Source organism: Lathamus discolor, chromosome 10 (genome assembly GCF_037157495.1).
Source record: "Lathamus discolor isolate bLatDis1 chromosome 10, bLatDis1.hap1, whole genome shotgun sequence".
In the NCBI taxonomy this organism is placed as follows: domain Eukaryota; kingdom Metazoa; phylum Chordata; class Aves; order Psittaciformes; family Psittacidae; genus Lathamus; species Lathamus discolor.
The window spans coordinates 8,942,739-8,970,325 of record NC_088893.1 but is presented as its reverse complement, the minus strand read 5'-3'; the positions used below and the strand labels follow the sequence as shown (position 1 = coordinate 8,970,325).

The 27,587-nt window shown below is 35.9% G+C and overlaps 1 protein-coding gene across 1 annotated transcript in view; it reads right to left on the bottom strand.

The window, feature by feature from the left end:
- The window catches only part of GABRB2 (gamma-aminobutyric acid type A receptor subunit beta2), a 152,032-nt gene that overhangs the window by 14,496 nt on the left and 109,949 nt on the right, over positions 1-27,587 (bottom strand). The window contains exons 6-8 of the mRNA XM_065690325.1: positions 3,236-3,373; positions 1,818-1,970; positions 476-720 (exon numbers count right to left, since the gene is read on the bottom strand). Of these exons, the coding sequence (XP_065546397.1) occupies positions 476-720; positions 1,818-1,970; positions 3,236-3,373 (536 nt within the window). The remainder of the gene's footprint in view (positions 1-475; positions 721-1,817; positions 1,971-3,235; positions 3,374-27,587) is intronic.

The window sequence follows — 27,587 nt, the reverse complement described above, 5'->3', positions numbered from 1 at the left end:
TATCCTGGGCCATTATACATTGAACATATGCAAACTTTTCAAGCTTTAAACACTTCTCTAGCAAATATTTCTTATCCAGGTCATCTGAAAGATTTATGAAGTAGGTTAAATTTAAGTTTTATTTCCAATGTTCCATACAGCTCTTACTAGAATATCAGCTATAGCCATCATTTTGGATTTGTTCCTCTGGAAACAGATTAGACATATTTAACTCTACATCCTGACTGAGAAAAACCATCTCACAATAAAGTTTAACTGAGTTCATGCTTTAGAAAAAAGTAATTCTGTTTTCCAGGCTAGAGGGCACCATTCATTGCTGAGGTGGCTAAGTACAGTGCTCAGCAGAGCTAAAACAAGATAATAATCCCACTCTATTCATTTTCTACAAGAAATTATATTTTAAGGCTCTGTCTGGCAGAAGTGAAAGGCTGCCTTCCGGGGGCAATGCTAAAAACACATCCCTGTTTCAGTTTACCTTATTGACATCCATCCGCAGCTTTTCATTGTTGGCACTGGCAGCTTTTTCTGCAGCTTTCTTTTGGCGCTGTGGTCCCCTGCCAAAGAAGATGTAGTTGACCAACGCATACTCCAGCAGAGCCATGAAAACGAAGACAAAACATCCCATAAGATACATGTCAATGGCTTTCACATATGGAATTTTGGGAAGAGTCTCTCGAAGATGGGTGTTAATTGTTGTCATTGTGAGCACAGTTGTGATTCCTGGAAAAAAAAAAAAGGACATGTCTATTGATTGAATTAATTTTAATTTTCCAGTACAATAGTTCATAATATTCAAATGCTTAAGCTGAAAAATACTATTTTTTTCCTGCTAGATAAAAGCCCACCTGCAACCTCTGTGTTCCGTATCTTATCTTTGTATTTAATATTTTGTATAGCAAAGAAAATTACACCTCTAAATAATTGTGTTCAATCAGACAAATGGTAGTTGGATTCTACGAGTATGTTTTTAACCAGCTGAACTCTAAGTTTAATGAGTCTCTGCTATGAATTACCAGCCTAGAGTCACTGTTATCTTGCTTTCTACCAGCATTTTTAGAATGTCTGCGGTTCTGAATTCTTATGGGAAAATCTACACAGGACTGGTAAAACTCAGACAGCGTTCTATAAAGTTAAAATGTCAAATTCTCAATTTTATCCTTTAAAGTGATTCATTTGTTTTATCTATATGAGACCTGTACTGGCAGGAATTGGTCTGATTTATAAAAAATTTGGTAATAGATACTCATTTAGTTTTGTAACATGCTTAGATCTTCTGATGAGGACATAAACAAGCACACATGGGATTAGTGATGAGATATGAGTACTCTAGAGTTTAATTAGGGAAATGGTTTCCTTTTAGAATGTAAGGTAACAGTAAGGGAAAGAAAGCCCTCAACTTGAGGAGAAGTTAGCTATACAACCCTAGTAAAACTTTATTTAATTCATACCTGAGAGGAAAAGCAATTTATAACCCATAACACAGTGCTGAATGTGTATTCTGGACAGCCATGGGCAAAAGCAAACTAAATGCATTCTCTTTGGACAAAAAACCAAGCAGTAAACCAACAAAAAACGTTGAGACAATTAGGCTAATTCTGGTTACAATGATTATACAGTTAGCTAATTCAGACATGAAATCACTTTAATTTTTATTTAAATTGTGATGATTTAAATCCTGATTCAAATAAGACAAAGCTTAACAAGCCAGACATAAAAAGATCTAAGATTTATTTTTCAAATCATGTACTACCCACTAAGCCAGAAGCAAGAAAAAGCATTCAGTTAATGCACACTGCATGACGTGTAAAAATGCCTACCTAAAGCAACTCTTGCAGCTGAAGCATCATAATTAATCCAGAAGGAAACCCAGGACAGGATAGTGATCAGAATAGAAGGCATGTAGGTCTGCAGAATGAAGTAACCAATGTTTCTCTTAAGTTTAAAGCTCAGAGACAGCCTTGGGTAGGCACCTAAAAGAGAATATTTGGTACGGCCATAATTTACTTGTATAAAGCCTGAAAACATTCTTCTGTCATTTTGGTTTGATTGTTTCATGCAACATAAGAGTACACAGACAGTTGAAAAATCCAGGATAATCAGCTGCAGAATTTCTAGCAAGGACAGGGATTAAATAATCTTTTATTCTAAGGGTACTAGTATGCTCCAGATGCGTTTCTGCTGGTAACCATAATATTCAACAACAATCCAAACACATTTTGGAGCATCAACACATACAAGTGTTTTTCAGTGCCAAGAAGCAGTACGCCTACTTCAGTGTAACCCTTATTCCAACCTTCTCTCCAAGCAACACAACACTTGCCTTTTGTCGCTGAACACCAGAAATATTTTGGTGCATGAAACTTCTGTTGAAATGAGTACCTAAAGATCACTATCCAAGTCCCATTTCTGCTTGGTTTTCAAGAATTCAAGATCCTCCTATACTCCCTTCAAAGACGATTTTTATCTATGCCTAGAAAGTGAGTTTTAAAGACCTTTTTTTTTTTTTTTTAAACACACCTAGCATCTTTCTCAAGGAGGTAGAGAACATCACATAATATCAGCCCAGCCCAACTCTTGTCTCCCTTGAACGATTTATTGTGTCACCGAAAAGTTCTACTTGTTCTTGTTGCTTGTTTTGCTGGTTTTTGTTTTGTGGTTTTGTTGGGATTTGGTTTTTTTTTTTATTTTGTTTTGTTTTGATGAAATCCAATCTTACTTTCTACTCCTCCTCACAAAGCACCTTTTCAGCCTTCAGAAAGTCAGATCCTTGCTTGCCTAAGCTAAACTACAAATCCTGTCAAACAAAGATTTTAATGGGTTTACAGTAAGGACAAATAATCAGTCTAATACACCCACAGCTTGGCACAAGCAACATCTGGAAATACTAAGAGATATGTTCCTAAATTTCCTACAGGCTGGATCATTTCTTGTTGGGGTTAGGGCACTGAACTGTATAAGAGGCTTAATTAGTTTTCATATGAAAACAGAAAATACAGCTTACTTGACTGAACCTAACATGACAGACTAGTGTATCCTCTTCATATGTTAATGGGTGACGCCTTACAGTATGAAAGCTGTAATAAAAACTGCTCCTTTCAAAATTCACAGTTGCTGCCCTAATTTATTTCTGTTTCTAAGATTTTTTTTTTCTCAGATCCTGAACTGCATGTTAATAATTAATTCATTTCTAAAAGTCTTCCCAGTCAATTCCCCTTTTAGCTTCCCCTCCACAAACCTGTAGAGAAAACAACATTCTTGGTGATAAGCTTGTAGTCTACAATGGAGAACTGTGGCAGTTCAATCTTTGTCACTCCTGTGACTGCATTATCACCCCCACGCCAGTAAAATTCAATGTCATCTGTTGTATAGCCATCTATAAAAACAGGAGTAAACAGTTAAGATATACATATCTTCTGAATTAATGAAATAACTTAAAATATATTTCTAAAAATAAACCATTTATAACATAATAGATAAGAGCATTCAGAGACAGCTAATTTGAAATACAATTTTGAATGGAAATCTTTTAAAAAATATATTATACTAATATGTTAATAAAGCAAACCTTTAAAAACAAATTAGGGCTACACACATCCCATATATAGATAGCAACTGTAGATTTGGCTTAAGGTAACTTCTAATTCCAAGGCTGGATAAAACAGCGTAGGTTTGCTGTAATTTCAGCCCTTAGGCTGAAACACCAGAACTGGTACCAGAAAGATGATCAGATCACAGAGAGCTGCCTGAAAGAGATGCTTTTCTGTCTTGTGCATCATGATCAGCAAAGGAAAGAGGACAGTGAAAGTTATACAGGTAAGAGAGAAGTTCAGTGTACAGTTATCTCATTATATTTACTCTGTATGCTATGTAGTTTATACTCTGACTATGGATACAAAGGACAAACTCTAGTTCAAACCCATTTAGATATCCCTTATAAACCCAGCATCATTCTTTTTCTGAAAATGGCTTGAATGCAATAAAAGCCAGCCACAATCAGTGAGGCCGGAAGCAACTGTAGCAGAAGCAACAGCCATCATTCTGGATGACAAAAAAATACCTGCAAAAAGTCACCCACAAAAACACCAACCAACAAACCAAAAAAATCTTACCACCCACGAAAGAAAACAGAAGACAGCACATGTTCACACAGTCATAAAACATATGCATGAAATATGAATCTGGGTTTGCCAAATGGGAGCTTAGCTAACTTGCATACTCTGGAGTTGGTTTGCGGAACTGATCAGTAGATATCAGAAGCAGATGTGTTTGAAAACCAGGGAATAAGATATCCACAAAGGTTTGTAGTCATTTAAAGGTTTTTGTTGTTGAAAACTGTAAGCAAAAACAACTCAGAGGCAGAATAATTACTATGACTTTTTGGGAAATGGACATAGTAAAATGTTATCTATGACCTTGATTTCTCACCCACAGGCAAAGGACAAAATGATATACTAAAACAATTTTAGACTGCTCAAATAGCACTTAATTTCAAGAAATAATGCAGATTATGCATTTTGTGATAACCTAGAAACTATAAAATTGTTTCCATGCATCATTATTTTCTGATAACTCAAATATAACCCACGCATACAGCAGTGGCAGAAGACAGGCGAGTTTGAAGATACGAAGCCAATAATCTGCAAAAACACTGAAACAACCATCAAAATCTATCCAACATACAGCAAACTTTAAATTATTTTGGTAGTTACATTCTTACAGCATATTGCTAGCAATTGCAGTTTTTTGTATAATACTTTCATTCTGTTTTTCATGGAGCCAGCAGCAAATCAAAAGTAGTTTGAGGGCAGAAAATGTAAAAGTGATTTCAGGAATAAGAGCCATCTCGTTCATACAGGGCAGATTTTGAGCAGCTTGTCAACATCAAGAACTCAGGATGGAACCCACTCTGCTTTCAAAGGTGCTGACATTGACAGCAAAACTGATGAGAGATTTTTTAAATTTTTGTCAAATAAGTTATTCCTGAATCTTTCCACTTACTCCAAAGTTCACTAGTTCTGGCTGCTGACAACAACCAAAGATATAAAGAAGCTTGTATTTTATAAATAAGGGAGAAAAAGTGGGATGTGGAACACGGTATGCTTTTGACACATCCAGAACTCTTCAAGAAACAGAATTTAAATTACATCAACAAATAGCTTACATCAGTGGTCACTGATGAGTTCCCCCTCATACCTTCTCTTGTTTGATCATGAGGAGAATCATCAAAGGAATAATTGAACATAACCTGGAATAATCTGGAAGCACAATATTTAGCTTCCCTACTCTGTTTGGACAGAGCAATCTAAAGAATTTCATAGATATTATGTGACTGGTTTAGAGCCTAAAACACGAGAAGTCTAAAAAGGAGCTGAGATTACTGTTATTTGTCATTAGGCCTATCCTCTGTAATAAAACATTACCTGTGACTCCACCATCATACCAATGCTTCTTTCACACTTTGTGATACAAAGTATGTTCAAATCTGCATTTTTCATCTTCTTCCACATTTTGTGATACAAAGTATGTTCAAATCTGCATTTTTCATCATCAGATGAAGTTGTCTCAGGAAGATAACATGCAATTGAACTTTTCTTTTTGTTTACTGCATCTACGCGCCCCACATAGAATTGTTGCAGACGAAATTTACAGCACAAAATTGTTTCCTGTTGCCAAGAGATACTGTACGTAGAGATAAGAATAGCTTCAGCATAATGATTTCCAATAGCTATGCAAGGCATCCTTAGTTCAGCCAAGACTGTTGCTAGAACTGGTTTTGAATTTTCTATATAGCATCCGTAGAATTATTTTAAAAAGTCAAATTACCGACTCACTGGGAGGTTGGAATTGTTTTGTTCTCACAAGGAAATAAGGTATTCTGCTGCTTAGTTATTATTTTCTAAGACTGACTAATTATATGAGAGACTCTCTCCCCATCCCTCATTTCTTCCATTAAAACTGCTCTATTTCCACCACATAAAAAGACAGCAAAGGGTACACAAAGGATGAGCACAACACTTTAAAAATTTCCTTCATTCAAAAATGACCTGAAATACTAAGGCACTTTCAATTATTGAACATTTCAAGAAATTAGGAATACTTGTACTTTGCCATATAATTGACATTACCATAGTTTCTGAACTAAAAGACATGAGCTGTGAAACACAACTTGGAAAGCTTTGACAGTATGTTGCAACCTTCAGTTTTGCTTTTTGATGTTCATAAATTCTTGTGGTATAATTTTATACCAAGTTCTGGCTCTGGCACTGTGAATGTAACACTTGGGTAGCTCTCCTCTTCTTCTGGGGTTGTGGTTGTGAATTGTTGTGGGTTGTGGCTCTGTGATTGTGGCTGTCTCATCCTGCACAGCCCCACCATCTATTTCTCCAGTGGATACCTGCAAAAGTTGTATTCCTGAAAATTACTTGCATGGAATGAAGGCATTCTGTCCTTTCTATAATGTACATTGGACATTACACTTATTCGTGTACCTTCTCCCAGTGGAGAAGCAGTTGTTTTGTCTGACAGGAAGGAAAATCACTGTTAGCACTGGGGCATTGGCTGTTGACAAGCTGATTCCACTCTCTGCAGGATGCTAGATTTTAAGTACTGCTAGATCTGCTTCATTTGCTTTAGAAAGTAATTTTCCATGAAGATCAATGGTACATGGATGGAGGTCATTAATGATTGTGTTTATGGCAAGACAGACCCAGTTCAATAAGAGCTGAAGGGAACACATTTGTTTCGGTATTTGTGTGAAGCACAAATCCTTCATTCAGTGCATGAAGTTCTTTCTTCACTTTTTCAAGTGCTATGTGGCATAAGCACACAGCTTACTCAGATCCTGCAGACCTGAAATTTATCAGGTTGTCATGATATCTTTGGACACAAGTCTGTCTTCAGGAAAAAGGCAGACAGCTTACTTAGGCTTCCTTGTCTGTCACCAGTTTATATATAAAGTCTCACTCCAGGCTTTCAGAGAGAAAAAAACTAAAATAAGATCGACAATAAAATAAAGTAACAAATTGGATGATTGGATGATTGGCAAGTATATGTTATGAAAAATATAAAATAACATCCTTGGTGAGTTTAGAAAGAATAATATTACATACCTTGTCATGAGGATTCACTTTTCCTTTCTGATACGGCTGAGTTTTAGTCCACCTCAAACCCTGCTTTCCAACAGCAAATTCCATATTCTAATACTACCATTTACTGAATTTGTGGGATTAATTTGTTTAATTAAACAAGGTAATTTGTGTGATTTTGAGGTAATTTAACTGTTAAACTTCATGACTCATAAGTAAATCGTTTATTTTTCTTTCTGACAAAATAAATACTAAAATAAGTTACAGCAAGAAAAAGAAACACCTTTTTATGTAAGGGAAAATACATTTATGAAATCGCTTTTTTTTCTATTAACATCTGCTAGTAGAATCATCTAATCATACAAGTTCACAAAGGAGTACTCCAGGATTTATGTTCCAGCAGGCCCTGAAATGCTTCAATATTCCCCCTCTACCAGGAAGATGTGATCAAGCTCCTTCCTGTATTCTCATAACCTTAATATTGAGCAAATATTGACAATTGCTTCCTAAGGAGATCTGAATTCCTCTGAAAATCTCACCCAAAAGTTCAGAGCAGTTTCCAAAATACACAAAGCTCTGGGAGGACTGTGAAGAATTCCCTACTGCTGAAGGTACTTATCCTGGGGAAATGCTAAGCTGAGACGTTGACACAGAATGACAAGACTTGTTAATAGATATCAGCAGGAAGAATTTCAGAAAGTCTCATAAAGCTTTCATTACAATTCTTCTCTCTCTGTCCAGGAAGGATAAATTATCCCATTCATTTCATAGCATGGAAAAGGAGAGCAAAGAATATCATAGTCATCGGGACATGAAGGCTACTGTGTACTGCTAAAGTACCCAAAGATAATTTGGTGTAAGTCTAATATCTGCAAAACATCTACCAGAAGAGAGAATAGGCCTATTCATGTTTATAGTGGATGTTTTACAGATATTAAAGTTCAATTATCTGTGCAAAACCCTAAACTTCATCTGCAGGTATTTGAGACTTATTCAACTGTACTTACAAGTTAAAATTATTTGAAGACAAACCAATTAAAAATAGTAATAAGCAGTCTAGAAGAGTAATCAGTGGCTCTTGACAAGAAAAAGGCAGAATTTATGTCAGCTCAATAGTTCTAAACTACCTGATCACATGCCAGTTACCTAGAAAGTAAATCATGCTAAACCCAAAAATGCTGCAAGTAATTTTTGCAAGAATCTGAGTTTAGCACAGAATACTGTCTGTTTGATTTAGACTGTAAAAGAACTGTTGTTTTACTATGTATTACATTTTATGTAGCACTGCTACTAGCACAGAGAATCTGATTGATTGTTTTTTCCTAAATCATTTATATATCAGTAGCAGCACGATTTACTTCACATTCAGAAAGTTCAATTTCTCACTTCTGTCATGCATCACACATCTGCAGTCAACCAAATCAATATATTGTCCTGGTAATATGGCACCAATCCTGAGAGAAGCAAAGCATTCTCTACTCCCATTAACATGGACAGGGTGTTTATCATTGCCTGTACTTCCAAGGAATGACAGATGAAGAAGTACTGTAGAAGAAAAACAACTACTAGAAGATAAAATAAAAACCTTTTCATACAGAAACTACAAAACCACGTAAGTTTTTTTCCAATCTATCTACGAGAAGTCAAAAATTGGAAGCTCTTTAACTACAACCAACCTAAAATGAAAGTTGTAGCATTACTGGCAGAGCTTGAGAGTATTTACATGTAACACAGCAGTCACAAACACCACAAAACGGAAAAAAAGAAGGCAAACTTTCCTAAAAAACTCAGGATTTATCAGCAGGATTCACTACCTCACAATGCTTTTGTTTGTACATGACAGCTGGCCAATATTTTAGATTAACAGATACAAATACACACCTACAGTGTACCCATTGTGTAGGAATTCAAGTGGTCCGTATTACTAACACTATGGTAGCACCTGGAGACCACAGATAAGACAGTTCTTAATTTGTGGGGGAAAAAAATAATGACATAAACATGCAAACCAGTGAAAATGGGGCTAAAACATAAAGAGGATTCTGAGACCGTGCATTAACATCACTCTGCTCTGAACCATCAGCAAATTGTCTAGCACGGCTGGAACAGCATTGAGCAATACATGCAAACACCCAGCATCACATCTGAGCCAAGAAGAACTACTTGAGCATTAACAATGAGACAACAGGATCCTGCTGGGAACAGTCTTAATCCTAACTCCATCTGCTAGTTTTTTGGATAAAGTGTTCCTCTAGTTACATCTTCTATCAGCAATTCGGAACATTGTCAGCATGGAAGTACAGTGAAGCACTATTTGGCCATTTCAAGAATGTTTTTGCTCAGCAGGTCTGGAGACTCAGTGAAAGCTGGCATTACGCAATCCTTCTGCTCTCCTAAGGTATTTGTCTTTTGCTCACAATATAAAGAACAAGAGAACTCAGCTTACAGCTGGTTCTGGAATTAAACACTATTATAAAGCAACCCCTTACAAGAATAGCAGATATGTTGTGAAGAACAGCAGTTGCATTTACACATGGTATTTCAGGAAAAAAAAAGAAAAAAAATCCCGAAACCAACACGTCGTCCCGTCCCCCCCCCCCAAAAAAAAGCCACAAAAAACCACAACACAACAAAACCCAACCAACCAACGAAAAAAAAGCCACAAACAAAATTCCTACAAAAACAAGCAAAAAAACCCAACACCATTAAATTATTTTACAATAAACAGAAATCTATAAACTTACAAGTAGGGAATGAATATGAAGCTACTTATCTCTGCTATTCTCTTTGCCTAGCCACTCACAATACAGTAGCTTCCCAAAATAAAATGGAGAGAACTGATGGATGATACTTATACCAGACTGTTTTAATTCAGAATACATAAAATATTTTTTGCTGACAGTCTTAAAACATATTAATTTATTTAAATGAAGGCCACAGACTAATTGAGGAACACGACACCTACAAGCCCTGTACCGTGAGATGAATGCTATAGAGGCATACTAAATAAATGGTTAATCCTGTTTACACAACAGATCATGGAACACCTTTGGCAGCAATATCTATACATTTTGTTTATATTTAAACATAGAACCACCATTTTCTCATTTTTTAAGAATTCCTTCAGCAGTTCCGCATTTGCACAGAGCAAACAGAAAATTACTTATAAAAATCATAAGTAACATGCAAAGCATATTTTGAAATTCTGAAACCCTTCAGAACACTCAGACTTGGTTCACTGCATCACTTCATTCTTCACCTCCACTTATTCAAAAACATAGAAAGAATAAGCTAGAATTGTTTCTTTGGATTTGCAGATCTCTTCAAAGCCAAGGAGAATGCAAGTCACCGTACAATGAAATCAGTGGGCTGATACAATGAGGAAAAGAAAAGCCAGTTTCTGTACTGCTGAACACATCTGGCATCTGAGAAGCTGGAAAAAACATATTGTACTTGTTTCTCCTCTTTCTCACACCCCCCAAATTCTGTCTTTCCTGCATAAAACATGAAAATTCTTTTTTACATTTCACTTCGAAGACCTTTTCCCTAAGGCTCTAAAGATCTGGATACAAAAGGGGATGTACGATTTTCTGACTACAGTAAAACTCAATTGATTTTTAGACTAAATTGTAACATTCTCAAAAAGCAACCACGTTCAAGTTGTACAAATGGCTCCTTACTGGAGAGGGCGGGGAGGGGAGAAGGCAGGAAATGTGACTCCATTATTACTGTAGGACAGCATACAGCAATGAAAAAAAAAAAAAAAAAAAAAAAAGGTAAAAAAGGTAATTTGATGAACAAGTGAAATTACAAAATTGATTCCAGGGCTCAGAGGAGGCTTCTCATGGCAATAGCAGAACCAAGTTTAATTTTCATGTAGGCACTTCAGGCTGATTCTTGCTTAGAGAAGCCTGGTAACTTACACAATAATTGTCCTGGCACAACCCATTAAAACATCATTGCTGGGTTGTTTTTTTTTCTCATTATTTTAATGAAAATGATTTGCACTTTAAGGCACTTGCTGCAAGATGCTTCCATAAGTAAATTTCCACTATTACAATACTTTTAGGAAAAGAAAGATAGATCAGAAACATGGAGAACTGTGCAATAATACTCAAAAACCGCCTAGCTCCTTGGACTTGGCAATTTTTTTCAATCTTTCTGCTTCCCTAAGCTCAGTTACTCCCACCAGTATGAATGATATAAAAAGTTATTGTACTCAATACCATGAAGATCCTGCAAGTCTAAATGTTCCTCACGTAACAGAGGTGAGTATATGCAGCAGCATGGTGCCTGGTGATATGAAACTAACAATGTCTAATCAGCCCAAAGCGGGTGCCACGTCATCAGAACTGCATTGTTTCGGAGACTTCAGCAACACCTGGGCACCACACTGTCCAGAGCTAGTCTCTGCAGTGCTATACACTGACACTGTGCAGAATTCGCAAATCACATGCAAGAATGCTCTTCACCTTTTTCTTCTTATCTCCATCATTTATTTGTGCTTGCTGTTTACTGCAAGTACAGAGTGCTGTTTATGTATTAAGCATATCCCAGAACACACTAATGTATAATACATCTGGTCCAGTTTTATTTATTTAAATGTCTAAAGTTCAGGAGTTTGCATCACTATTGAGATTACATGTCTGATTTCTGTAGGCAAACAAACGTTAGATAACCATTCACAGTTTATACAGTAACATCCTAGAAACATCCTACCCCATAGCTGTGCCACAGCTTCTTATTACCTATCTGACTTTGTTTAGCAGAGGATCTCTTCTGAGGATAAGACTGACGATATGTCAGTTTTGAGTACTGATTAAGTCTGGATCATGTTTGAAAGAGTTGTTAGCGTAGCATGGGTGACTTTAAGAAAGTGTTACTGTAATGACTGTAGTCACTGTGAAGAAAACATGGGTGGTAACTGTTGCTGACACAAAGCATTAAATATACTTATTTCTCATTTCCAGTAATAATAAAATTATACAGAAAAAAGATCCTTTAATATGCAACTTTTAAAAAGCAGATTTGTATACAATACTGCGGTAAAATTCATAAATTCCTTATTAAATGTATCATATAAAAAAGGAGTTCCTGAACACATAGGTAGCAATATTAAACATGACATATATGTAAGAGACTTTTTACTGGGGGATGGGGAAAGATCTTCGCTTAATTTGCAATTAGAAATAAGCTATAGTAGAATACTGGGAGGCTGAGCATTGAGAAGCCCGAGATAATGGTCAATTTTCTTGAAGCTCAATTTGATTACCAGCTATACAGAAGAACCAAGAAATTTACTTTCACTTCTCGTAAGAGTAGACCTTCAAAGATGTAACAGGAAATTGCAATATATAAGCATAAGGATGAGATCAATCGTTGCCAAGGAAAGCAACATTTAGGCAGAAATAACAAATTGCTATTTAAATGTGAATTGCAGCTGATGTAAATATGATAAAAACGAATGCATCAATTCTTAAGCCATCTATTTCAATGCCATTAAATCACAGAATGAACAGAACTGAAGTGAAAAGAACCATTTTGAAAAGACAAGTGCCATGAGGTATAAGCAGGCAGTGAAAATATAACGTATTTACTACATTGCAAGACTTAAGAAAATGTTACTCCATCATTCATAACTATTTTCTTCCACATTTAAGTCAATGAAACCAAGTCAAAGTTAAATAAAAAGAATAAGTATCTTTAATACCACAGTTTGGCATTGAAAACTGCTTGCAGAAAAATGTCTGTTTCTCCCAGCTCAAGCTAGTTAATTTTAATAAGAATATAAGTAGCTCTCCCAGGAAGCTAAACTGTACTATATGCATTGAAGGACCAACTCAAAATGCCTAAGACTGCTTGAACCTTCTATCATACCCAAAATACTCAAGTGTAAAAAGGATGGTAAATAAGTGCACATATTTAATATACAGGGCTAAAATTTTCACTTGAACAAAATTAGTATATGAACCATACATCTCTTAAATATTATTAGATCTATACATAAAATCCATAAACAAAAGGTGGACAAGAGCTCTGTTTGTGATACTTCCATCGGACTTGTGCAGTCCCTAAGGGACTGAGTAAATAAGCATTTATATTATATTTAAAAAAATAAAATTAAAAAAAAATCAACTTTATAGATCTTTTAAAAGATCTCTGGTACTTTTTTTTTTTTTTTTTTTTTTTTGCACAAGCAGCCCATAACAATTGGAAAACCTAACTGAACATAGCAAGGGCAACATCACCTCTGAGAAGTCAATCAGAGCTGTTTTGAATGAGTGGAAGGAAACCACAAACACCTGAGGCTGTAAATGCCATCGTTTTGGTCTTACACTGTTTTGAAGACCTGACTATCTTGAACCTAATCAGGCTCTTTCAGCCTCTGCTCAGTCTTCATTCAGCACATTTCTTGTGCCATGCTTGGGTGTACCTGAGCAAATTTATTTGGTGGTTTCTAACACAAATTTTAGGTAATATGTGTACTAATAAGGACATACCCTCAAAATGGCTAAAAGTTGAACAGATTTTGCATGGGTAGTCTCATCAACCACAGTCACATACAAAATACGCGTTTTCAAATGAGGCATATATATAAGCAATGATTCAATTTGAAAGTACTGTTATATTTTTTGCATAATAATAAAGATCCAACTTGGGAGCAGAGGGAACAATTTCTTGTACTTTGATGCAAATATACACTGAGTTTCTCAACTGTATTCCAAAAAGATAGTTTTGAAGACTGATGGAAATCCCCTGAACCCCAACTTTTTGCATAAAACTGAAGGCTGTTTCTGATGTTTGGAAACAATTATTAGCAACTGTTTTCTGCTCTTGAGTAGGCCATGTTTCCAGAAGCAGAATTTTCATAGTAAAACATACATCTATATATTCTAAGTGAGTGTAAATAACAAATACTTTTCTCCTCTGTCGTGGTTTAAACCACGACATCCTCCCACCCTTTCTTAAGGGCAAAGATCGTAAACAAACATTTACATTTGCACCCTACCATCATGCAGCCTGTACTAATCCCCATGTCCTGATCTGATCCTTATACTATTACCTCATTTGGCTACATTACCATTAATTTATGAGAGGAAAATTGGTGTCAAACCTACTGCATATGGTCTGGAAATGATGATGGGGCTCAGATATTGAATATTGTTATCTATCAGGTAAATAAACACCTTCTAATGTTTTTACTCAAGACTTCATTGAATGACTGCATATGTTGGACTTTTGCCCTTTGATCTGATTTAAGAGTTGGTCTTTTCAAAACTGGAATATAGTCAAACAAATGAACCAGTAAAGCATCGTCTACATAAGCTCAATTGTTAATACCTTACAACACATTTGCTCTTACATAGCCAAGTTTCCCACAACCCACTATCAGCCTAAATTTTGAATGCTGATGTACATTAAAAAACAGATAGGAAAGATGAGCCACATCCGCAACCTTAAAATTATTTATAAAATTACATCAATATTCCACTCTGCTTAATTATTCCATAGCTGTATTAATAATCCAAGGCCATAAGGACAAAAGCGTAATTGGTAGAAGAAAGCCCTGCTGCCTAGTGACTGTTCCATTCATCCAATTTAGAAAAATATTTATTCATTAAGATATCATAGCTTGCAATGCAGCGTGAGGTAATGCTCTGCAATGTTATTTTGTCTTTACCTGCAGTATAAAGGACATCGTAATACCTAAAACACTTCTAATTTTAAGATCTGGTTATGGAAGAATGAAAGAGTAGGAACATTGCTCTCTGTCCAACTGTTCAACACAAAATGCTAAAAACTGTTACTGATAAAAGCTAGACATCATTAGAATGTTAGAAAACCACATGTTTTTACACATGTAGAATAAAGTTTAGTCTTGGACACTTAGCCTGCAAAAAATAATTTGCTTTTAGTAATGAGTAAGTTATAATGAATACTCTTTCTAAAGTTATCCATATGGATTTGGGAACTTTTTCTTAATATAATTTCCTATCTTGGTAAGTCCTTTGTCTTCTAAAAGCTTTTTCAAGGATAATCACATGCACCTTTGCTGTAGAGAACTATTTATACAGTATCATGTGAATGAAGTTTATAGGAATGTTAATTATAGACCCTGTATAATCAAAACTACATCAATATTTCCTAAAAATTGCAATAGACCTGTAACATTCCTAGATGTCCTTCAGACAGCCTGGTTGGTGTCAGAAACCACGTTGTTGCCTTCTCAAAATATTTTAGTGGGAGCTGTGTGCCTCAGGGTCCAGAGGACATTCCTGTAGGAAACTGTGGTGTGGCACTTATATTAAAAAGGACGGCACAGGCTTGTTGGCAGTATCCCAACCACTTGCTTAGGATGCTGAAAGAGGTAAGAATAAATTTTTTTGACACTAAAGCCTCCAGGTTGTAAAAATGGTATACAAAGAAAAGTTATTTGCTGGATAACAAGATGCTAATGTTTGTGGATAGGTATGCACAAGGTAACAGGAAGTGGAAGCATTTTAACAGGAGATGGGACAAGGCCAAAGAAGGAGAAACAAATGTACTTCAGGATTTAACTGGCACAGAAGGCAGTAACCCTGAAGAGCCCCAAAACTGCCATTAAGAGTTACAGCTGTGAAACCCATGGCACAAGCAACCTCATTTCACATTTTCTCACTAGAAGAACAGACTTACTCTAGTTCAGTTTAAAGTTTTGGCTTTTATGCACCATACAGCCATGATAAATCCTGCTCTATAAGTAATATCCTGGTTTAAATGGTATCCTTTATTCTCCTCTGGTTTGCATAGATGCTCCCAGGTACCATACAAAGAAGACTTCATCACCACATTTCTCATTTTAGAAGTTTTTAAGTTAATGAAATTGTCTATAACTTTTCTAACATTCACTTTCCTTCTGAGTAACAACTCCAAGCATTGCTCGAGGCTATGCTTATTTCCTGAAGTAGATGTGACATTAACAAGATAATGCCAACCCTTAAAGGAACTTTTCCCTGCAAGTAGATTTTAGCACACTGCTGACTATTATTCTGTTTTCCTCCAGCTCTAGTATCATAACTGTGTCAATATGCAAATATGCATTACATAAGGTTGCCTCTTGGGCTGGAAAAGCAGGATATCTGCATGTAGATGTTCATTAAAAAGAATCCAGTATAATATTTTAACATACATAAAAGAGAATCGGCCCCAAATAAAACAGTTAAAGCACTTAATCTTTATGCTGAAAGCCCCATGTGGACTGCACCTCTCTCGTGCCTTTGAAATAAATACCCTTCTTCAAAAACACTAAGAGAAAATCACATGAATAATACAAGAATGTATATTACACTATGCAGCAATGGAAAATGCTATTATTAGTACTTCACTATATTTTTTCTCACACAACTGCATGGCTTAATTCTTGAAGGAATTATGACTTAAATTCTGTTCCAAATTACAAAAGAAAAAAAAAAATCAAGCAATTTGACAATATTTTCACATGACCCTACAGAATTCCATACCTGTGCTTGTGTGTTCGCTATTTAAGCTGCCTTTTTCCTTGTACACTCATGTTCCTAGCACAGCCTTACAACCCAAGGCTTACTTGCATCATATGTCACTGTCTACATTTACATTCTTATTTTCTAACTTTGTGCTTCCTTTGGAAAGTGTTATCCTGTGCATGTCTGTGGGATTCACAAATCAGAAAATTATTATTTGCAGGGAACGCATTGCTTCTGTGTAGAAGCAAGAAGCTGAAAGTACAGTGAGCTCTGTTACCATAAACATGAAAATTGAATTCCTCCCCTGCTCTGTAGCATCCTGAGTCTCCAGGAGGCTGTCATGGCTCAGGAACACATCAGTGCTGCAAGTATCTGACAGCCACCTTGTCAACATGTTTTTAATCCATTGTCCCCCTATCTGTGGTGCTCTCAACTTTGTGGAGTGTTTGAATTAATGTGGCAGTCAGTTCATGTTACACAGAGATATATGCTGCAGGGTTTTTTTAGGAAATATTTCATTACTACTATTGTATAAGGTAATTATTTGTCTAAAGCTCAGAACTGAAAGGCCTCTTATTGTGGCAAAGAATAAATGGCAATACACAAATCATATCATTGGAAAGCATTGAGTTGAAGATACCGATCTTTCTCATTAGAGTTTTATCATGTCATTCTGTCATGGGTTAGTAGGAACACTGAAGAACTGGACTGTCCCAAGTGGCTTTTAGCAGCCACTTTGATTTGGAATATCTCACAGAGCTGCCAGACGTGTGGAAAGGCTGCAAAATCAATGTTTTCCAGGGCACAAGGTCTGTGATTACATCCAACTTGTGTGTACAGGGGTGAAATAGCTAAGAAATACTTTATTACCTTCCCTGGACCAAGCACTCATATAGAAACACAGACTGAGCCTGATTCTTGTTCTGTGAAGTTATTGGAAAGAATTACTGGGAAAAAATTGTTGCTGAGTCAAAGGGGAAGACATAGGACATTTTTCTTCAAGGAAACAAAAAACTATCCTGCAGGTCTGCAAAATCATGCAGCACTATTGAAAAAACTGTCAGTAAAGCTACACTAAAAAAAAACCCAAACTAAAAGGGTTGAAGTGAAACAGCCCTTACTGGAGGACCACACAGACTAGACTCTTTGTTTTGATGGAACTGTTTAGCCATTAACAGTACAGTACCATACTAATAAGTACCATAAATATAAATGCTTATGACCATAAAGGAGAGGGGCCATCCCCAACCCCATTAAAAACCAAAGCACCTATATTCCTGTGGTCGTAAGCATAGTAAATAACAGAAGCCCAGGAGCAGCATGGAGCGAGGAGTAGCTCTTCGAGAGGATTCACCACTGAGCTTTAAGCTGTATGGTCAACCTCTGCACCTCCCCAGGCACATCCCAAATTCTCCCTCTGCTCTACCTGTACATATAGCTGGAGATCACTTATTAAAAAACCTTCCAACATCAGAACCACAATTCTAAAACAGATCAACATCTGTAGGACAAAGGGGTGAAAAGGGCCTAAGAATATTAAATGCTAAGTGGACAGTCATTAAACCATAACATTTCTTCCAAGTTGTTTTTTTCTTGATTGGTTGGATTGACTCTGGACAAAATCATACACATAGAGGGCAGTCTAGCAGCTTAATTAGAATAAATGAAATTAAAAACTATGGTGCACTGATCAAACTATTGCCCTCTTCACTAACACAAATGTATTCATGACCCTGTTCATTATAACTATTTGCCGCATCATTAGATAAAGGAAATAGAACTATATTAACATTTCTGTAGGATCATCAGCGTGCTTGGAATAAGACCGATACTTGAAGTTATGAAATTAATGTAAAATCAGCCATCTAAAAAGCCTACTGGCAAACCAGCAAGCAATCCACTAAAAAGCAGCAGAATACATGGGAAAAAAAAAAAATTCTGAAAGCATATGTAAAAATATGCTAAATTTCTTTTTTAAATACCCAGACTTTGAACGGTTTAACCACTCTAAATAGCAGTGTACGAAAACACAGTCTAATGCATTAAACTATGTATATAAATATACATCTATCAAAGGCATTCTCTACACACCTTGAACATCAAGTATACCAAAAAATATCCCATACAAATAACAATGAATATCAAGAAAAATAGGAAAACACCAAACCATCATATTTGTTGTATATGATAACAGCAAAATTCCTGAGGACTTACATGTGAACTGCATATTTGGGAATGACACCTTCTTCGAAAGAGAATTTCCACTTACTTTTTGGAGAATAATCTTTTAAGTCTGTGCTGTTTTACCACAAGCAGGCACATCAGAAGTTGTACTTACATCATCTGTGTTCTGCAGTTACCATATGTCAATATTTCAGTCACTGGTAACTCAGAAACTGCAGTAAGAATTTTATTTCTGAGAAAAGATAACAATACAGTGGCAGATGCTAAGCTGGCGTTGATTGTCAATAGAGTCATGACGGTTTACATCTGTTGAGGATCTGCCAATAAGATATTTTTCAGCCCAGAAAAGTGATGGGAAAGAACGTCAGGCTAGCATTGGGTACTTGTTATCAGTCTTGCCATCATTGCAGCATTAGACAGCATTAGAAACTAAATCATATGAAAAAAGACATTATCAAGAGAAAAATAATTCTAATTTAGAAAGACCAGAAGTATTTTAGCACTTAAATTACAGGAAGGCAAAAAATCAAATCAACTTTGGAAAAGAAAAAAAAAACAAAACACCAAAACCACAATAGAAGTATTGCAGCAAAGAAAAGCCTTTCTTAAAAAGGAAAATTAATTAGAAGCAGAATAGGAAAAAACCCAAATGAAACAATTTTGTTTCCAAGCTGTCCGCCTTAACATCAACTTTGGTAGACTATAAAGCGTTTATGACTTTATTGCTATCTAAATCCAGTTTGAGCATATCTTTAAGATATATGCAAATCAATCCATAGTGTGTTACGAGGTGCTAACTTGTGATGGTCCAAAGCACAGAGAAAAAGAGGTTTTAGTAAGCATACTTCCAAAACACATCTGCCTCATGAGAACAATGCTTCAGCTTAGTTCATTTTACAGTCTGTTTTTATACTATTCTCTCTTTGTAAATCAGACTTCAGCATGGATGAGGTTGGAGTTTGGTTTTTTGAAGAAGGAAACACTTTACACTTATACCTGTACATCCCCTCGAGACAATTCCCCAACACAGTTTTTAGCCAAATAAAATCTGAGAAGACTGGGGAAAACTAAGAGTGAGTTTTGTTTGATGAACATTTCATGGATTGTAGCTACCAATATTAATAAATTTTAAATAACTTGATGAAAGATAAGGCACTGTATTAGGGCATGAGGAGTATGCCACCTACTAATTAAGTGCAACCATTTAATAGCACAAACCAGCTTCACAAAACAATTTATGGCATACAGTAAGGAATACAAAATCCAACTAAAATTTCAAGGGGAATTTAGTAGGGCAGAATTTAATTAGCAAAGATACAATTTTGCCAAGAGACTGTGGCTAACACCTGTTCTGAAGTGTAAAGTGACAAAGAATTGTAGTAACAAACATTTGGGTCATAATTTATGTTACATTTGCTAGACAGCTCCTCTAGTCACATTTAGATCCTTCTTTCATTCCGACAGAGAATCATTGCTTTCTCAGCAATCAGTGCTGCCTACAGAAGTCTCTGACTTATTCCAAAATCCTAATCCAACCCAAGCAATACTGCTGGAACAGTGAAATAGGCTTATTTTCATATTTCTGCACACAGTTTAAATCCAACTTATAAGCATCTTTTACCTACTCTCTGTAACTAGCTACAGTGATCCCTATAAGCTGTTGTGAGTGGCCACAGGTATACAATGGTTGTGCTTGCACCACAAGGCATGCGTGCAAGGAAGTGGTGTGAAACATCCTGAGGTCTTGCTCCCTTTGGCAGAAAACAAGATCAAACAGGCAGGGAGGATGATCACTGAATGAGACTGGTTGTCACTGGGAGACAACTGGAATGCTCATTTGTGTGGATGGTCAAAAGCACCTTCTCAGCCACATATGCAGACCCAAGAAGACTCAGTTTCACCGTACTTTTAAAGTTCATTTGATCTGAGATTTTCTTAAATCCCACTATTTCTCTCTCGTGTGCCCAATGTAGAAATGAGAACATGGATTTACTTAAAGGTATTAAAACACATCCCAAAATGCAGATCATTCATTTTTTTTAAGTGTCCCAACAGTAGAAATATTAACAATGAACTGAAACAAATCACGAACTGAATCTCAATTCTGGCATTTTTTACTTGCTTAGGAGCGAGTTGGTATTTGCTTTGATACATATGCAAAACATCCATAGAAACATACCCTTCATTCACAGTTCTAGAAGTGACATCTTGCAAAGACTAGTAAGAGCATTTTCTACATCTGGTAAGCCGCTACAGTTACCAATGTTGTGAATTAAAATTCAAATTCAATTCTACTATCTTACATGATTGTCGTTAATGTTTTGTCTCTAGATTTGCTGTCAAATTCATTAGCATTAACATCAAGTCACTAGACTACCTCGCTGATGAAAAGATGAAGTCGTTGATTAAGCTATTCATTATTTCCATCAGCATTATACTTATGAGTTAAAGTCCTATTCTATTAATGATGAAAGGAAAGGAACAGATACCAGAAAACCAGCATTAATGAACCCCACTGTTAGTAAATCCACATGTAGCTGCAGTGCAGGACAAATAAAGCATCAAGATTAAAGCTGTGAGCTTTGGTAATTACATAAATAATGAGAGAGAAAATAATTTTGAAAACCTCTTTTAGAAATTCTGGCAATGTCTTTCTAAATAGAAATGCAAAGAGTGTTTCAAAAATGTCCATCTTTGCCTCAAGGCTGTCCTTTGAACAACAGAAATATGGAACACAATTTAACATTTTAAATTCAATATTGAAATCATAACTTTTCATTATAAAATGTAGGTGTATGTTCTGTATTTCTTACTATTATTTTTATTGAAAGGAAAATAAAATCCTGTGATTTGCAAAATTGTTAATTAAGTCTATATATTACCAATTTCTCAAATCAACTGTTACAACATAAGGTTTTAATATTAAATATATATATATTGAAAGATGAAAAAAAAACAAAATTGAGAAATTATGTGACCAGTTCAGCTGTGCATGGTTGAACATGGCATTGACAGATTACTAAGCTGTCTTTTGAAAAATGTAAAGGTAGAAATATCTACTACTAGATAACTTGGTTTTTAACTAAAATATTCTTGCTGCACTGAAGAGCATTGTTGAAATAGAAGCGGATGATCATACTGTATATCATGAGGGAGGGTTGAAGCAGTTAATCCTTCAACTGAAATGTACTAAGTCCCACATGTTCATTATGATAGTGAGAAAATTCAGTGAACATCTGTAGAGAAAAGTTCCATAATTATTCAGTGCAATGAGAAAACTTGAGGCACTTTATATTCCTCTAGCAAAGAAAATGATACTGAAGATATCAAACCTCCCTGCTTTGCCTTATATAAACTTCTGCAAAATGCATTGCAATCTGATATTTTAATGAGAAAAGGTGGATACAGCATCAAAGTGGAGTAGGAATGACTAAAGAAAAGCCTGTGGCATGCTATGGCAAGATTTGCCATGGACAAGTCTATTGCAAATCTTTGCCCTACTGTCTGCAATATGGCACTAATAACAATTTTCTTAACCATTTTTCTTGGCAGCAAACATAAGGAGAAATAATGCAGTAGGTTCTAGCAGGGGGAGAAAGTACACGAATAACCAGGCAATCATCAAGGGAAATGTAACTTATACAGCTTGGCTGGAATACAAGCCATCACTGGTATATATATTCCTGAGTGAAAACAAAAATGCTTTGGAAGTCCATCTCACAAACCCATCAAAACAAAAGAATTTGCTACATTTTCTGTAGTGGGTTTATTAAATATATACAGGTTTAATGAATCTGATTTATTCTGTAAACACATATGCTTTTGTAAAGTTCCTTTGGCAAGAAAGTCTCCAGGGCATGATGTGTGCTGTGTGAATGTTACTTGTTTGTGGATCGTGGATTTTCTTTCCAAACTCACTTGTCACCTCCATCATTTGGTTACCCTAGCTCAGCTCTCAGTCAGAAAGTGACATTAATTATCCACTGTAAAGTGACTGTGAGCTGGTGATTAAGGAAATTACTCAATTCCTGTGGTGTGCACCTAGAATCACTTATAACCTGCATCTATAAAATTAGGCATTTTAATTCTTCCCACAATAGCACTGCTTTTAAATCTGCAGCATGTAGGCATCAACATTTTTAAGAGATTAAAATGTGACTTAAGATATCTTAGAGGGAGTTTCAGTTTTAAAGGCTTAATTGCCAAAGAATTTCTGAAAAACAGGTGGTGTCTAAGATGCTTTCTCAAAAATTTGGCAGGGTATAGTCTGAGAAGCATAGTCCTTCAGATAATGCTTCCATCCTGAAACCTTTTCAGTTGCCATCAGTCACAGTAAAAGTGTATCTTCCATCTAAAATAAGCAAGCAATGAATGAAGATTGAGTGAAGCACTGCCAGGTTTTGAGTAAAGAAAAGTATCTATCACTGGTACTCCTTATTCTGAAAAGCTTCTCTTTAGACTTATCTGCTATTTGTCTACTGCAGTTGCGCTTTTGCAGGTACAATTTTAAGTCCAAATTTTCTCCAAATCTGCCTGACAAAAGACACAATAATGAATTATAGCATGAATTTGAATCTCCAATTTCCATTATTCCCTTTTCTCCCACAACACAAGATTTAAGTCTATGTTATGCTGATCATTGTTATCCTTTTCACTGTGCTCCCACACTGTAGCCACCTGGGTCACAAATGCTATGATAGTGAAACAAGCCTAATTCTACTACTGGTAAAAGGTATGAGAACATCTAGGGTGTGCAATGCACCACTGTGTTACTGGGAGTTAATGTAACTAGGAACATATATAGATGACATGGAAGAAACATGTTTGTGGTACTTAGGCTGGGACTCACAGTCACATGAAATCATTTATACATTTTGCTGTGTGAAGCATATCTATAGGTTGATACAGGTATAACTAGAGAGAAACATTATATATATATACACATATTATTAAGTGAAAAGTAATTTCAAGGGGAATGGTAAGAACGTACTTCAACTTTCATCTAAGTTTAATAAATATAAAATAAATATTCCTGGAAAATCCTCTCTCATCTAGTTCATCTTTCTGACTTTAATTCATTACGTGTTTCTTGAATGCTTTTTGTCTTTGTTGAAGGTGGCTGTTGCTGATGCTACGTGACAGTGAACTTTTTATGCTTTTAATTGAATGTAGCAACAACAGCAAAATGGTAAAACAATGTCAGCAGCTCACTTGGGCTGGTAACAGTTTAAACAGCACATAAATGATTCTGTGGGAACAAAACAGCCTCAGAGTATCATTTTCAATCGCACACAGAGATCATTCACAACTTGATGGGGCAGTACTTTATAACTGAGCCTTTAAAGACAGCCATTCTACCTCCTCACAACTAAAAAACAGATTTCTATATTAGTGCACCTATCATTCACCTAGTACTTTAAACAGGGAACTGATGCTTTAGGAGCAAAAAATGCTACCTCATGTTACTTTATCAACATATATGTAGATACATATTTACTCTGCGTATCTTTAACACAGACTAATTTAAAGGATTTCTACTTCTATGTATAGTTCTTTTTCATGGAATATTTACAAATTCTTGTTTTTTTAAAACATAAAATGAACACAGGAATACAAAACAACAACAAAACCCAACAATGACAACAAAACCCACAAACAAAACCCCACAAATAACAGCCACACACACAAGAAAACCCCAAACCAGCCAAACACCAAAACCTAAAACTAACCAACCAAACCCAACAAAGCCCCAGCAAACAGCTCTTAAACCATTCCTACAAACCAGATGAAAGTCCTGGCTGGTTGCAAAGATGACAAAGTAATTGCAGTATCTGAACCAGCATGACTTTTTCGCTCAAATCTTGCTGAAAACTCTGACCTGAGGGTTCCAATTGAAATACTCCAGATCCTGATGTCTCTTTGATCTCTGCTACTATTAATAACATGGTCTCAGTTTTGGTTTTTTGTTTTGGTTTGGGGCTTTTTTATGGCTTTTTTTAAGTTCTACAAAGGAACGTCTGTTTCCTGTGACAAACATTTATTCTCATACTGGATACTCTACAGTTTAAAAAGAAAAGACATAAAATTCTATGTCCTTGTTGAAGATTGATTTATTGTGACACAAAAGCAACATTTTTTTCTTCACTCACATTCAAAGTGTTTTGTTTTAGTCAATGCCAACTTCCTCGACAGTAAAAAATAAAATATACTATCTGAACCATTTCAGAGTGAGGGCTGTCTTGAGTGTTTCTGAAAATTACACTCTCTTAACTAGCTAAATTCAGAGTATTTATCTGTATTTTAAGGGGGGTGGGGCAGAGAGAAGGGGGAAGGAAAATAGAAGTATACAGCCAAAGAAGTAAAGGGGAACAAATCAGGAATTCATGCATATGTTACATAAATGCAATCAGGTGAAGTGCATTTAATCCTCTGGATTTCAAGATACCTGCTCTATTTTTCAGACCTTGCTCATATTGAAAATCTATTGACTACCTAAAATAACATACTTTTCTTGAAAATATAAAGATAAATAATACCGAATTCCCCCTTTTTAACTGTTATGTGTGAACACTGACAGGATATATAAATAAATGTATCAAAATTATAATCTGTTAACTGTGCTCAAGAAGGACAGACAGCATATAGCTAGCAGTCTTCAGGGAGAGACAGATTAGTGTGCTCCTAGATACTGACTAATGCTATCAATTTCTGATTGGAATCTGTAAGAAAGGTAAGAAACAATCATTGAAAAATTAAGTGTAACAGACTATAACATTATCTTATTATGTGGTTTGCAGTAATGGGACCAATCTGTACATGGTATGCGTTCTCTTGGGGAATCATTAGATGCCTGCATCATGTAATGCTATGTGGGAGAAGAGAAAAAGCTTAACAAAACCAGCTTTGTATAAGGAGGTAATAAGATGTAAATGGCATAATGCTGATAAGAATTATTGCTGATAAACGTAAAATACAACAAACTTCAGCAGTTGCTCCACAGTAGTACCGTTCTCTATCAGAAGCTAAGTTATATTTCACTTATACTTCTCTTTCTATAATAAGCTTCTTCCTAACATTCTATACTAACAACAATATCATTCTAAATTACAACAACTTCAACTCTTACAGTGGGTTTGTTATCAAAAGAAATATTAATTAAGTAGGAAAAAAAAAAGAAAAAGTATAGTACAGATAGATGTCACCACAGGTCGCAGAAATGACCAAATTAATAGTAAATGTAGAATCAGAAATCTGTTTCCCAGTCTGGTGCTGTCCCACACGAGATGCTCACCCTTACTGAGACACAGCTCTCGTGAGTTTTCTTTGAGAGGTGCAACATTTTGGCAACCTAGTAAGAAGAATTAGTGACTTGATACATAAAAAGACGTGTCTTCTCTTAAACCTTACAACACCACTCATTAAACGGAAACTTTCATCAGGTATGGTCTCCAGGGGCTGGTGCTAGTGTGCACCACTTTGAAGTGGATTACTTACCTGGGATATTTCCTGCTCCTTTTCATTGTAACAATTGCACTTACATATCAATTAGCATTTAGTCACTAATTTCATCTTCAAGATATGAATTTGGCCAAAGCAATACCCCTCATACTAGTATGCATGAGGTCACCAGGCTGGCTTTTAATCCATGAACCACACAGGAGCAAAGGCTCTGCTCAAAACATAACGACAGTGCTGAGTGATGGGCTGTGTTTAAATAGCCTGTAAATTAAAAAACATTGAGAGGAAAGTGCATGCAGTGTTAGGGACACTAAGCCTTACTTCCAGTGTTACAGTATTAACATCTCTAACCTGGACGACCCATCAGTTTTGAAGATAACTTTGTAACAAAGACATTTTCTCTGAGAGAATCTAGAGATACAAATACTTGAAACATATAAGAGGGTTTTCTTCCTGCAATACAAGAAGGTGACTGAAGAGGTACAGTCTTTCAGTTCGTGATTATAACTAACATGAAATCCTTCTCATTTTGAATAAACTACCATGATTCAATCCTCCTAGGATTCAAATATATTTATATAAAGACAGGTTCCCATGGACAAGCATCAGGACCCATGGTCAACTGTCCAGATTACAGAGCTTCTGTTCGGATATGAAACACACATTCCATGGACACAGAAAATGAGGATATGAGGAATTTTCCAGTTTCACTAGCAGGATAAACAAGACAATATACAATTAGTGATGATACTGCAAAAGCACAAAATTAGCACATTGAGAATTCTGGGGATATCACCAGTGCATTTTTTGGCTGCAGAAAGGTTCAGCATCCCTAACTTCAGATTCCTAATCTTGAAACTCAGACTAGACAACTAGACTTCATCTGCAGAAAGTGGAAAGAATGAATAACTTCCAGAAGAGTATTAATCTCCTCTTAAGTGTGATGTCCTGATTTCTTGGGGATATAAGAACTTCCCTTGGAATGCAGGGAGATCCAACAGTTTATTTAGCTAGATGCCTGACTTTTAGATCATTACCCTTAGGTGAGCTAAACCCTAAGTCAGACAACAGATGGTACTCTGAGGCTGTTTGGTTATTTTTCTCAGCACCTAGAAAATGACACTCTCCTGAACTGAAGGATGTAGTTGCTTTTAAAGCTGGTCTCATACTGTAGAGAAGCATTGACACAAAATATTATGCAGCTACAGACAAACGAGTCATGAAGCGGTATTTTCAATTTTCCTGTGAAACCATGCCATTTCTATACTTATTCTAAACTGTGGCTACTAAAGGTGTCAAGAAATGTAAAGCATCATAGATATATGGGGTATGCTGCTGGCACATACCTGAACAATATTAAAAGGACTAATAGCCTCAA